Source organism: Pectinophora gossypiella, chromosome Z, assembly GCF_024362695.1.
Source record: "Pectinophora gossypiella chromosome Z, ilPecGoss1.1, whole genome shotgun sequence".
Taxonomy (NCBI): Eukaryota; Metazoa; Arthropoda; class Insecta; order Lepidoptera; family Gelechiidae; genus Pectinophora; species Pectinophora gossypiella.
In genome coordinates this window covers 10,092,653-10,105,790 of record NC_065433.1, presented here as the reverse complement: position 1 = coordinate 10,105,790, position 13,138 = coordinate 10,092,653, and the positions used below count along the sequence as shown (strand labels likewise).

At 37.8% G+C, this 13,138-nt stretch overlaps 1 protein-coding gene across 6 annotated transcripts in view; it reads left to right on the top strand.

Annotated features, from left to right (window-relative positions):
* The window catches only part of LOC126380021 (insulin-like growth factor 2 mRNA-binding protein 1), a 45,672-nt gene extending 37,600 nt beyond the window's left edge, over nt 1–8,072 (top strand). For all 6 annotated transcript variants that reach the window (XM_050029108.1, XM_050029106.1, XM_050029103.1 and 3 more), the window contains 4 exons: nt 167–371; nt 606–760; nt 1,053–1,310; nt 3,013–8,072. In XM_050029108.1, coding sequence (XP_049885065.1) covers nt 167–371; nt 606–760; nt 1,053–1,310; nt 3,013–3,105 — 711 coding nt within the window. In that variant the 3' untranslated portion in view covers nt 3,106–8,072. The remainder of the gene's footprint in view (nt 1–166; nt 372–605; nt 761–1,052; nt 1,311–3,012) is intronic.
* Nucleotides 8,073–13,138: the final 5,066 nt, after the last annotated feature.

Sequence of the window (13,138 nt, the reverse complement as noted above, 5' to 3'; positions counted from 1 at the left end):
ATATGCACGAACTTAGCGCGTCAACCCTGGTGCAAGCTGCCACGTGTAGCAAAAGGCGCGCCTAATCGTGCCTACACGAAAACGAGTAAAATGTATAAAATTGCTAGTCTGAAACCGCCATGAGTGTCGGTAAGGCCGGAAAGTAAAGCTTTTGTTTTGCGCGCAGGTGCTGGCACCGCAAAGTATTATGTTCCCGGGGCTGCACCCGATGGCTATGATGTCGACCGGTCGCTACTGCGGGGCCCCGCCGCCTTTCCCGCCGCCCATCTACACGCCGCTGGCCGGCCAGGGAGGCGCGCAACAGGGCGCCGGTGACTCACAGGAAACAACATACCTGTATATTCCTAACAACGCCGTGGGCGCTATTATTGGTAAGCTTTCAAATAGTTTCAATTATTCCTACGGTTCTGGCAGACACACACAAACTTAAAATTTAATTTAGTTTTGACAGTTTAAAAGTTCTCATTCTTGTACTTAGTTAAGGACGTTTAGAATTGTCAAACTAAGTAAATCAATATTAAGTTTGTGCCTACCAACATCCTCACCGATATATTTATGATATAAACACATTTTCTTTGTAATATAGAATACATTGTACTTTACAGGCACGAAAGGGTCCCACATTCGCAACATTATTCGCTTCAGCAATGCGTCTGTGAAAATTGCACCTCTCGAGCAAGATAAGCAGGCGGAGAACCAAAACAACGCTCAGCAAGAGCGTAAGGTGACCATCGTCGGCAGCCCAGAAGCCCAGTGGAAGGTACGTTGGCTGTTCTGCGACAGAAGTTCGTCGCCTTCTCTTTATTTTTAGGAAGGCTAAGGTTGATAAAAGCAAACAAATCGGGTGAACTGGAGTTAAATCAGTTGATATTTCATCTGCGATACCAATAGTATTTCAAGTTAATGAGTTGTCTTAATTATAGAAACCCATAATTTGTTTGTATTCCTACATAAACCTGACGCTTTTTTCCCTATTGAGAAGGGCAGAATCAAGTAATTAGAAGACGAATTGCAGGTACAAAGTATCCTAAAGGAAAGTTTGTTAATTGCAGGCGCAGTATCTGATCTTCGAGAAGATGCGTGAAGAAGGCTTCATGTCGGGCTCTGACGACGTGCGGCTGACGGTGGAGATAGTGGTGGCGTCGTCGCAGGTGGGGCGCATCATCGGCAAAGGCGGGCAGAATGTGCGCGAGCTGCAGCGCGTGACCGGCTCGCTCATCAAGCTGCCCGAGCAGCCGCAGCAGCAGGGAGCTCCGCAGCAGGACCACGACACCACCGTGCACATCGTCGGACCCTTCTACAGCGTACAGGTACACCCCACCTCATCTCATACTATAACAACCTGCCCCTTAGGGCCAGACTCCACCAAGGCGGAGTGGAGACGAGATGTTTTGATAACCAATAGAATTTCGTTATTGACAAATGGTGTACACTATACGCTTTGGTGAAGTCCGGGAATTACTAAACTCAACGTCAACTGTGTCACCTTCGTCAGGCGTTCAGTTTGCTTTCGACATCGCCGCGATTTTCGAGCACATGGTCTCCTAGCACGGCTTAATTTTAGCAATTGTCTACAGACTACGAAAATATGCCTTAGAACTGCTGTTGTGTATAACCCTTTCGGTGCGGCGTTGTCGTACAAAAATGTTTTTCACATAACCAGCGAAACAAAATATTCGCTTTTTTCGAAATGAAGAGCCCATTTTCAGGAACGAATATACACGTCCACACCATTGAAAGGGTTAACATTATAAGTTGTAACTGAAGGCTATACTTACGCCTTAGAACTGCTTGATTTGATTTTTTTTCACCAAGTTAACCTCGCCTAAATAACCATTTCCGACTAACCCAGCTATTTTTTTGAGATTTTCTATTTCATTTGCAACTTTGTTAAATATTTTAAATTCCAATTTCATTGTAATGCTATTCCTAAACTTAAGAGAAATATTTTGTACTAATACAAAAACGAGTTCTGGAATTGCAATGCCATTGAATTATTTTTTTTACTATTTACATATAAGCGTGTTCACGTTTAACATTAGCCGGGCCACTGCAATGCGAAAATGTATTTATATTTATTAATTGCGTGATGTATTTTAATGCACATGTAGTTACAAGTCCATTGAAAAACCTTTCTATAATCTATAAAGAAGACTGCCACTTAACCATATAAGAGCTTCAGTAAGATAAGTATAGTGTTGTATAATTGCTGGCGCGATGCGAACTTGAGTTATAGTATAACGTACGACTGATTGTGGCATAACGAAGTTTTTACATGTTTGTAGCGACCACCTGAAGCGGGTTGACACAAACGAAGAGACGACCTGTATACAGGATTCGATCAATCCCTTCAAAGTTAGCCTCTCTGGCATGACTCCTAGAGCATGGCCTTGAGCCTTTGACGCTACTTATAGGTGAGTTCCTGTTCTCTACTTTGCATCGATGCTGCGAATGTTACATGAGATGATTATTATAACAATAAAGGTGCACAGGTGATTTTTGCACAGTCTTTGTTTCTGTTGTATGGACTATTGTAACTACATGTGATGAAATCCGTTACTTGTAAATGATAACTTGTGTAATAAATATTGTTTTCTTATGTTGTATTATGTAATATATTTGATAAGTGTTTTGTTTCTCTGTGTTGTCAACTTCGGTTTCTGTGTTATTGTCTAATTTAACATAGAAAGTGTAGAAAGAGAGTTTTGTAGACCGCACATGCGTATCGATCGATACACGATGTTCTTGATTATGTAGTAGTGGCTGGCAAGTTAATTAGGTAAAGAACAGTGCTACATAGCATAAAACATGGATAAAATGTTGCAAATCATTTCGTGGTTTCAACTACTAAAACGTTAAAAGAAAACTGGCAGTATATCTTACGTATTGTATTAAGATTAGCTGTTAATAGGCGTTCCACTTGCGTGTTAAGCTAAGCGAAGTGCGGATGTGCTCTGGCGTATGTTTTTAGTGTTGTTGATGGTAAATAAGTGAGTTTTATATTTGTTGCAGTCTGCTCAGCGGCGCATCCGTGCCATGGTGGCGCAGGCGAGCGCGCCCAGCCGCCACCGCCGCGCCGCGCAGCCGCCCCCCGCGCAGCAGTAGAGTCCTGTCCCCCGCGCGCCCACCACCGCCACTTCACTACCCACCCCTCATACCACCCGCCACCAACGGCCGGCCTCCGCACCGTTTCCCAGGCGAGTAACGCCTGACCGCTCTCACACGCCACCACACGTACGAATCGCCTCAAATATCTTATATAATATACAGAATAGAAGTAACCAAACATGGCATCTCACCGTTACCATGTAAACTAGTGCCGTGGAGCTTCGGCGCTCGCCCCGAGTGTGTACTTAATCATAGTTTTTAGGTTAAAAACGTCTATAAGTAATGCATGTGGGTCATATTTGATTTGTTGATGAAGACCACTCGAGGTGAGCGCACACCGCGTGTGAGATTAGTATAAGTGATGCTAAATGGCCATGCGCGTGCGACGCGGCGACGCGCGACGTCGCGCACACGTTGCCATTTAGAGGCGCCCTCGCCAGCCACAGCACACTCCGCGCTGGCCAGCTCTGTTGTTGGCACCACGTGTCCAAATGTTGTTGTTGACATAATTATATTATTGTAGTGAATTGTAATTTAAATACTATTGATAAATCCATATTTTATCCGGGGATTATCTATGTTGATAATTAATATTTGAATTGTATTAATATATATTATTCATATACACTATTTTTTTTAACGATAGTGCCAGTTATATATATTTAGTGCAGTGAAAAATATTTAATTGTTATATTGTTTTCATACCATGTTAATCTGCTACAGTTTTAAAGAGTTGAAATAGAATGCAATAGTAAACGATTATGTTCTCTATACATATACACATGTTAATAGCAGTTACTATAGTACCACTCCATATACTATATACAAACGAAAAGTACATATTTAGTTTTGTTATAAAGTAATAATAGATTAATCTGTTGAAATCACTACACTATACTGTTAATTATTTGAAAAGGGTGTGTGGGATTAAAATCAACTAGGAACGACACTGCTTTACCGAGGAGGCTCAAAGGACGAACGGATGCTTTGCGAGTAAGAGGTCTTTCTTTAAACGATACATGGAATTTCTGCATGCATGCTGATGATAATGTTGTACAATGGTTTTATAGTCAACGTGTGCGTTGGGTGTTAAGTAACTAATCCAAAGAGTGAATGCCGATCGTGTGAATCGGCAGTCTTGTGACGAGCCTTGACTAGACAAGGGAGCCGAGCGGCGCGCGCCGGGCTGCGCGGCGGGCGCCTTGGGCACGCGCATGCGCCCGCGCCGCGCCCTCGTGCTACGGAGATGATAATCCACCTGTTGGATATAAATATTTTTGATATATAATTAGTAATTGTTGGAGAGTAAGAAGTAAACGTATGAGTTTTAATTTGTAAGTGACATTTGTTGATCGTTTTCTTTGTAATTTTGTCTTTGTTAGCTTTATAATGTTTTCTTGTATTGAAGCATTTTGAAAATTAAGACGATATACCGTAGCGTTTAATGGTGCGAGTGGAAACGTCGTATTGTTTGGTTCTATCGTGATATGTTTTATTATTCAAATATACGATTTGCGTTATAATTGTGCCAAGTGAGATATTTAACTATGAGAGATTAAGGTTAAGTGAATAATATCAAAATTAAATGAAAGGCTTAGATATTTATGATTGTGATAATAATATATGGAAGTTTTGGCAAGTGTTTTTAAGAATGTTTTACATTCTTATTTCCATTTCTCAATTTTAGGTTAGATTATATAAAAGGATAATGAAGTGAGCAGGGGAGGACGCGCGGCGGCGGGGCCGAGCGTCGCCGCCGCGGCGGGCAGCGCCCGGCGCCCTTTCGCTCTCCTTTATGCCGTTAACGTTATTTCCGTCTCTCCCAAATGCATTAAAATAATTTTCATTTCATGACATAACTTCAAACCGCACCTAAGAGTGCTGCTCGCATTACACAGTTAAGTTTTAAGCGTTTTTAACGTTTATTTCAGAAAATAGTTTGATAATTCCAATTTAAAGTTGCTGTATCATGATTTTATATTATATTTTTTCTAAAACACTTCGTCACTAGCAATTTTATTGCTTCCACATATTATTGAAAATCTCACATTTGGCATTTAAAACAAAATCTGCATTTAGAAGAAAACGTACAGTCAGTGACAAGGTTTTCTGAAACTACAAGTTCAAATTATTAGAATTTTTAAGATTTATGGAAGAAGTATCTAGAGAAAATCTAAGAGACTTAAGTTGCTGGCTGTACATACGCAAATATTGCGCTCTCAATCGACAGGCATATGATGTACATGTAATGTACGTAATTTTATTAGGGTCATTGAAATGTACACTAAGTACCTACGTGCAACCATCTTACCGGACGCGGCAGCGTGGCTGTACTTTCCATAATCTTACTTATTAGTATTTTGATTTTAACATTTTAAGTTCCTTTTTACGCTACGGAGAATGTTTTTGCTTCGTTTGTAATTATAATACGGTCGTCAGCTTACAAATTAATCACTGATATAAAGGATCAGGACTTAACCACTTACATATCAGTAAGAAAAACATCCGCACGCTGGCTCAAATGAGAGCAGCCGAGCTTGTACGCTTGGCACGGCACACCAGAGTAATGCGGCGCACGCGCACTGCGCTGCGCTACAGCGCAGTACACTCCGCTTGCATGTATTGTGGACACTGTTGAATTGTTTCTGCAACTAGCAGTCTCATTACGCGTACTTTAGGGGTAGACTCCTCACCGACGAATACTTGATTTAAAGAGCGAGTGATTATTGTTCTTCGCTGGCTCTGTTTATGCATTGTAGTGTCGCTATTTACTACTTTCGTCGGGTTCATTACTGCTATTTAGGTTGTGGTGAATCTTATTCGCTGGGGAGGGCTCCACCACAAATGGCGTGTTTACAGTTGATACAAGACTGATATTAAATAGCGAAGCGCGTCGGCGCGCCCCTTATCATCGGACTACACTACTTGATAGCGAGCTACTCTTGTCAATAGATGTGGCTAACTGCACTTTATTTGCACTGACCAACTTTATAATAAATATAAAGTATGTTTGGGTGTAATGAACGATCGACGAGCATATTTGACTTTGTTCAACTAAGAAGTACTGCTTGGTGAGAGTAGGTAATGTGCATCAGTGAACAGTCAGGTCTACAAGAACATCCAACGTTTTTCATTAGGGTATTTGGTTCTAAATATACACAGAAAAGCATACTACATTCCGTACTGATAACATCGAATGATGCTGATGAGAGAAGTCAGTTTAAAGTCAGTTTAGAGTCAAGCACCTTAATTAAAAGTTAGTAGAAATAAAAGTTTTCTTTCATCGTTTGAATTTACAATGTTACCGCGATCAATGATCACAGATAATAAGATACAAAATATAGTATTTGTAATCACTGTTTTAACAGATATGAGTGTGTACGAACAAATAATTCCATCCCATCGCGAGGGAAATTACATGTTTGCTTGTTTTAGGTGTTGAATATGTGGTATTCACGATAATATTTTCACACGACACAAAGTATATGGACATGAGAAATTGGCTTGTACATGTGCTAGTATATAGTGGGTCGCGGGCGGGCCAGGCGGGCCCGCGCCGCTGTCCACGCTGACACACTCAGCCAGATTCCGCTTGCATCGGCTATCTAAGGAGATAATAAACAGTTACTTTCACTGCGACAGAAAAGTGTACATATAAGCATGTGGTTTATTCCTTCCAAATGTAAGCAAGAGAGGGTACATTATGATTTGTAATGTGTTAGGATGCAGAAATAGTTTTAGTTGTTTAATTGTATCGTTGTGAAGTAGTGTTAAGTTGAGGGTAGGCGCGGGCGGCGCACGGCCACGAGACTGAGCTACACCCCTGCCGACGCGCCCTCGCGCCCATTACTTAAATGTCATTCTCGCTAGTAATATACTTTGTCATTCTTGTTTCATGGTTCTACTGTTATATTACATAATATTACTTTCTCATGTGTGTAACCACAATTGTGTATTTAATTATTTTAAACTTACTTTTAGAAAACATGAGCACACATTGCATGTTAATTATTGGTTCATATCCTTAGTTCTCTCAATACCAGATTCTTAAATAGTTTTAAAGTTGTGCATATTTATACAAGCAGACATTGCTTCATAAGGGCTGCCATAGTTTATATCATTGTCTTACAATAGCAATGTGTAAACCAACATATTTATTGGTTATTACAATAATGTTGGTAACCAGCAGCTTAATCAAAGCGACAAATCGCAATTTTTAATAACATTGGATACTTTAAAATGTTGTTAATGTGCTTCTATGCTCTTAAGAAACTTTGGTAGCCAGGCGTTTGTGTAAATGTGGTATTCAGAGAACCTGTTCTGTTGAGTCAGGCGATATTTTGTGAAGGAAGGGTTCAATACAATATTGTTAATTTTATAGTGGGTAAAAGCACTCATTCTGTTGTTCGTACGTTACACCCCTCCAATATATTGTGTAGTATTGATGTTTCATCGAGTCAATGATGTTAATGTATGTATTACGTTTGTAAGTGATTAGCGGGCGGCGGGCGGGCACGCGGCGTGTGCGCGCGTGTCGCCGTGTGATAATAGAGTAAAGCTAGGCGAGATGCGCGCGCCCACCCGCGCTCCGCCCCCGCCCGCCTCTATTGGAGAAGCTGTTGTTGTTGCTTCTCAAATGTATTAATGTCCAATATATACATTTTTAATCCATTTTTCTTTTTTTTTCAGCAAAACTGGGTTTTACACACGATAGTTATTCCACCAAAATTTACTTTGAATTTTACTGTTATTTTTTGAACCATTTTATAATTGGTATAAGTTCTGAAACTAATAACTACCTCAATATTACTAAATGAATATGATAATTATCTTTGTGCATGTTTTTGGGAACTGAATTTAAAAGAATACGAAAATTCAATATAGTATAAGGACGCTATTTTAAACATAGTAATGGAAATTGTCAAAATTAGGTTTCTTAACGTAATAAAAGTGTCAAAAATTGACGGATCTTTTTTATTTCTTCCCCCGACGTCCCATATAACTAGTATGACACAACGTTATAACATTACACAGTGCCTAACACCCCCTTCTTTGGTTGTCTGACGCCTTTATTCATTAGCGTCAGAACCCCTGGAAATTACAATCAAACACATATTTTTTATTTTTTTTTTATGTTTCACTCTTACCCTAATCTTACAAATATTCACTTGTTTACTACGGAAGAGCGTTGGCTCCTAACACAGGCTTTTATGCTTAGGTGCGATATTTTGTGTGTCAGGATGGTTCCCACACGTTTGGGCGATATCCCACTAGGCGTGCCAAGCTGACGTCAGGATGGCGTGCATATTTCACTTATCTATATTGAATTGCTTGAGATAGTTTTCAAGTTTAGGTACAGTTATGACGTACACATTTCGTGGCTATTCGGACATCTCTCACGCCATCCTGACACACACGATTATGTTTGGAGACTAAAGTTCAATACCTTTTTGATACTATTTGGTACCTACATTAAATTATTTAGTTCGTCAACGAACAGTGAAAAAACCCAGACATTCTGACGTCAGTAACTTTTTACTGAGACGCGATAAGACTTGAAATAAAATACCTCTATGTTAAGGTATTGAAAAGGTATTGAATATCTACTAATATATTGACTCAAACAAGTAGGTATGTGAAAAAAAACCCTCCGGCGCCAGGGGTCTACTTCATGTCCGTATACACAACAGGACCCTTCGTCTGATTCGATCGACAACCAGAGTTTCACTTTCGTAATATTTAGTACCTTCCGAGTAGTGTAAGAAAAATAATAGTACCTTTACAGTTAAACAAAAAACTTGAATTAATTTCCAGCAGGACCCTCCGTGGTTTGAAGGTCTTCAGACCATTGGTGTATATCCCTGTATAGCGGTGCATTAGTACCTTCAGATTATCTTCGTTTTCTTTTAAAACAAATATTAGTTTATAAGAAATAAATCTACAAAATTTTTATACTGCCAGCAGGACCCTTTTTTGTTTTGGTGCTTTCAGTCCAGACATTCATATTTCCTAGCAGCAGTATATTAGTACTTTTCAAAAAAATATCGCTTAATTAAAAAAAAATGTATTAAAAAGTAATAAGACTGATTCTTTATCAGAGAAAATATTCTAACACTTTTATTTATGTGATGCAACCAATGATCCACTATGATCTTTATTAACCCACGCTGAACAACGTTTGATTGATAATTTCTATTGGTAATTGTAATTTTGATTGGTAATTGTAATTTTGATTGATAATTCCTAATGTAAATTTTTGTAAATATAATTTATTTTTTGTTATAATTTTCATTGTGTTTTCCTTTTTGACGATATTAAACTACGTACCTACCTAATATAACATGAAAACTGATTTTTATTTCATTGGTTGCATCACATAAATAAAAGTGTTAGAATATTTTCTCTGATAAAGAATCAGTCTTATTACTTTTTAATACATTTTTTTTTAATTAAGCGATATTTTTTTGAAAAGTACTAATATACTGCTGCTAGGAAATATGAATGTCTGGACTGAAAGCACCAAAACAAAAAAGGGTCCTGCTGGCAGTATAAAAATTTTGTAGATTTATTTCTTATAAACTAATATTTGTTTTAAAAGAAAACGAAGATAATCTGAAGGTACTAATGCACCGCTATACAGGGATATACACCAATGGTCTGAAGACGTTCAAACCACGGAGGGTCCTGCTGGAAATTAATTCAAGTTTTTTGTTTAACTGTAAAGGTACTATTATTTTTCTTACACTACTCGGAAGGTACTAAATATTACGAAAGTGAAACTCTGGTTGTCGATCGAATCAGACGAAGGGTCCTGTTGTGTATACGGACATGTCTACTTCTCAGTCTATTTCGCATCATTACCCACTTCTCTGTTTGACTACTTCGCTAACTGCCTACTTAGCAAACAGTCTGTTTCGCATTCCGCCTACTTTTCAATTGAACTACTTCGCAAACTGACTACTTTTTTCTTTAATGTCATCTTCGGACAGTTAATAACATAATAGCAATAGAATGCACATTCGTTACCTCCTTGCTAGAGGAAATTACTGGCCACTTTATTTTTGATATATCCTTCATTTATTTTCCTTTAATGACAAATAAGATGAATGTCATATCAATGTCATTGTGTATTCAGTACGTTAGTTTAATAAAAGGGAATAGTATTTTTACTGTTTACGTAATGGATTTGCAATTTACTAAGAACCAAGTCGGTCGTCTTTCCTTGTTACAAGAAGGCTACAGGTACAATTTTGAAAAAACAAACAAGTCTGGCAGTACACTGTGGCGCTGTGCCAATCGTAGTTGCTGCAGTAGTACCATTACATTAGACCAATCCAAAACTAAAGTCCTCAGATCAAGCGACAAGAACCCTCATACGTGTTTTCCCGATCTAAACAGAAACAGAATTCTATTGGCTATAGAAAAAACAAAAAGTGATGTCTGTGTTAATTTTGATCCAATCCAAAAAATTTATGAAGGTAACATTGAACATTTAAAACTTGATTGCTGTGTTCCATCATTTTTGTCAGTAAAAGATACGTTATATAGAGCCAGAAAAAATTTTCTAAATACCGATCGTTTAATATTTTCAAACATCCAGGAAGTTTACGTTCCTAGCGGTTTGGCGAAGAAATTTTTAATTTGTGAAGACGGTGATATAGAAAAAAATTTAGTTTTCTCTACACCCTTGGCGAAAAAACAGATAAAGGGAATACCTGGCAGATTTTATGGTGATGGCACGTTCCGTTGTGTACCGTCACCGTTCTATCAATTATACACTATCCATTTTGATTTGGGTTCCACGATTGAAAGTGTTAACGTGAAACCAATTATTTATGCGATGTTACCTAACAAAAGTGAAATAACATATACACGCTTTTTTGAGATCCTAAAAGAAAAATTAAAAGTTGAGATGACAGATTTCAAATGTGATTTTGAAAGTGCGGTTATAAACGCTGTGCAGACTGTTTATCCACAATGTAAGGTAACAGGATGCTACTATCATTTTCAAAAAGCCATTTGGAGAAAGTATAAGCAATTAAAAATACAAGGCCATGGTGGACGAAAAATGGTAAGATGGACCATACACTTGCCTTTATTGCCGTCACATTTAATCAAAGAAGGGTGGAGGGTTATTTTGAATAATGTCCCAGAGCTTACTAATCCGATTATGGAGTTCAAAATTTACTTTGAATCCCAGTGGCTGAGAAAAGTTTCTGCGGAGATCCTGAGTTGTGCACACCAATTGCATCGTACAACAAATGTTCTAGAAGGTTGGCATAGGCGTCTCAATGCCAGGATACCTAAAAAGCCAACTTTCTTCTCATTTGTTCATTAAACTGCGCAAAGAGGGAAAACATTTCGATTTTCAAATTCAAAGATGTTTGTTCCACCCTTTGAAAAAAAACCGCAAGAACTGTGATATACAATTTGATCAAAAATTAGAAAAACACGTGTGCCAATTAGAAGCTAACGAAATAACAATTATAGAATATTTACAAAAAACTGTTTATATGCGATTAAAATTTAATTAGTGTTTTTAAGTTTTTCTTTGTTATTACATTACAATTTAAGTTTAATTTCATTTTAAGTTTGTTTGGTTAATAAAAATAATATAATACAAAACGTAGGTAATGAATAATTTTCTATTTATCAGTACTTTGTTCGTTCTTTGACAAGTAGGTAGTTTGCGAAGTGGTCTCTTTGAGAGTAGGCGGAATGCGAAATAGACTGTTTGATAAGTAGGCGATTTGCGAAGTTGTCTCCACGAAAAGTAGTCAAAATGAGAAATAGACTGTTTGAGAAGTAGACCCCTGGCGCCGGAGGGAAAAAAAATGTGGTTCATATAACCTGACGTCAGGTCCATAACTTCCGTAACATTAATCGCATTATAAGACATGTTAGTTCCAGTGCTTTGATAACGTAGGTACCCTGACCAGTGGGAGAAACCTATTGTACTTATGTTTTTATTCGTATGTTTATGTCCTTTGTATATGTCGTTGTGCAATAAAGTATTATTGATTGATTGATTGATTGATTGAGAAACCGATTGTGTTAATATTTTTATTCTTTTTAAACTAAAAAAAATAAAATTAAACTTATGTTTAATTCAACATATTACAGATTCTGAATAATCTGTAATATGTTGAATTAACAAAAGCTAAAAATAAAAATAACATGAAATTAGCTCCTGGACTACTACGCATATAAATATAAAAGACTAATGTGTCTACACTCAGCGGGATCCCCTGTCTGGGAGACATAAGAGTTATGCAGAGAATTAGATCTGAATTTGTTCTACTGAAATATCCTGAAAACAGAATTTGTTCCTTTAAAAAAACGGAAATACAAAGTTTTCTAACCGACCTCCAGCCAGCGGGATATTTCCCAAAGTTAAGTCTGATGAAGTATAAATTGGTATTAACTTTTAGATCTGTATTTATTCTGTTCAACAAAACAAAAAACTACTTCTGACGTCCTTACTTCAGCTACAATCAAGCTGCAATGAAACCTCCAGTCAGCGGACTTTTTCTCTCACAGCTTCAATTTGTACCTGATACATAGATTTTTTTATATTCTACTCACATAATATCTTTCAAATTCTATACTTCTTAATTTAAACACTAGATGTACGAATAGGTAATTTAAGTGAAATTATAGTCGTAAATAGGTTATTTTTTATTATTTTAGTGTAAAAGTTACAAAAGAATGTCATTGCTACGTGCATTTATCGAGATACAAGCAATTTATGCTAGAATAAGGATTTTGTAGGCGCGCTGTCACAAAAATCACAACTTTTAACGCCATTTTGTTGGTGAAAGATCTTCGCTAGGTGCTATAACAAAAAGTGATGCTGGGAAAAGGTTTATCCTGGCACTGCCACCAAAAAATGCTTATAACTTTTGAACGGCAGATCGACAAATCCTGGTATTTGGCGACAACATTTTTCTGTGTAGTGAGAATCCCGATCAGTGATGGTGGCAGTGCCAGGATAAGGGACACAATATTAGATTAGATATCAAAACCTTCC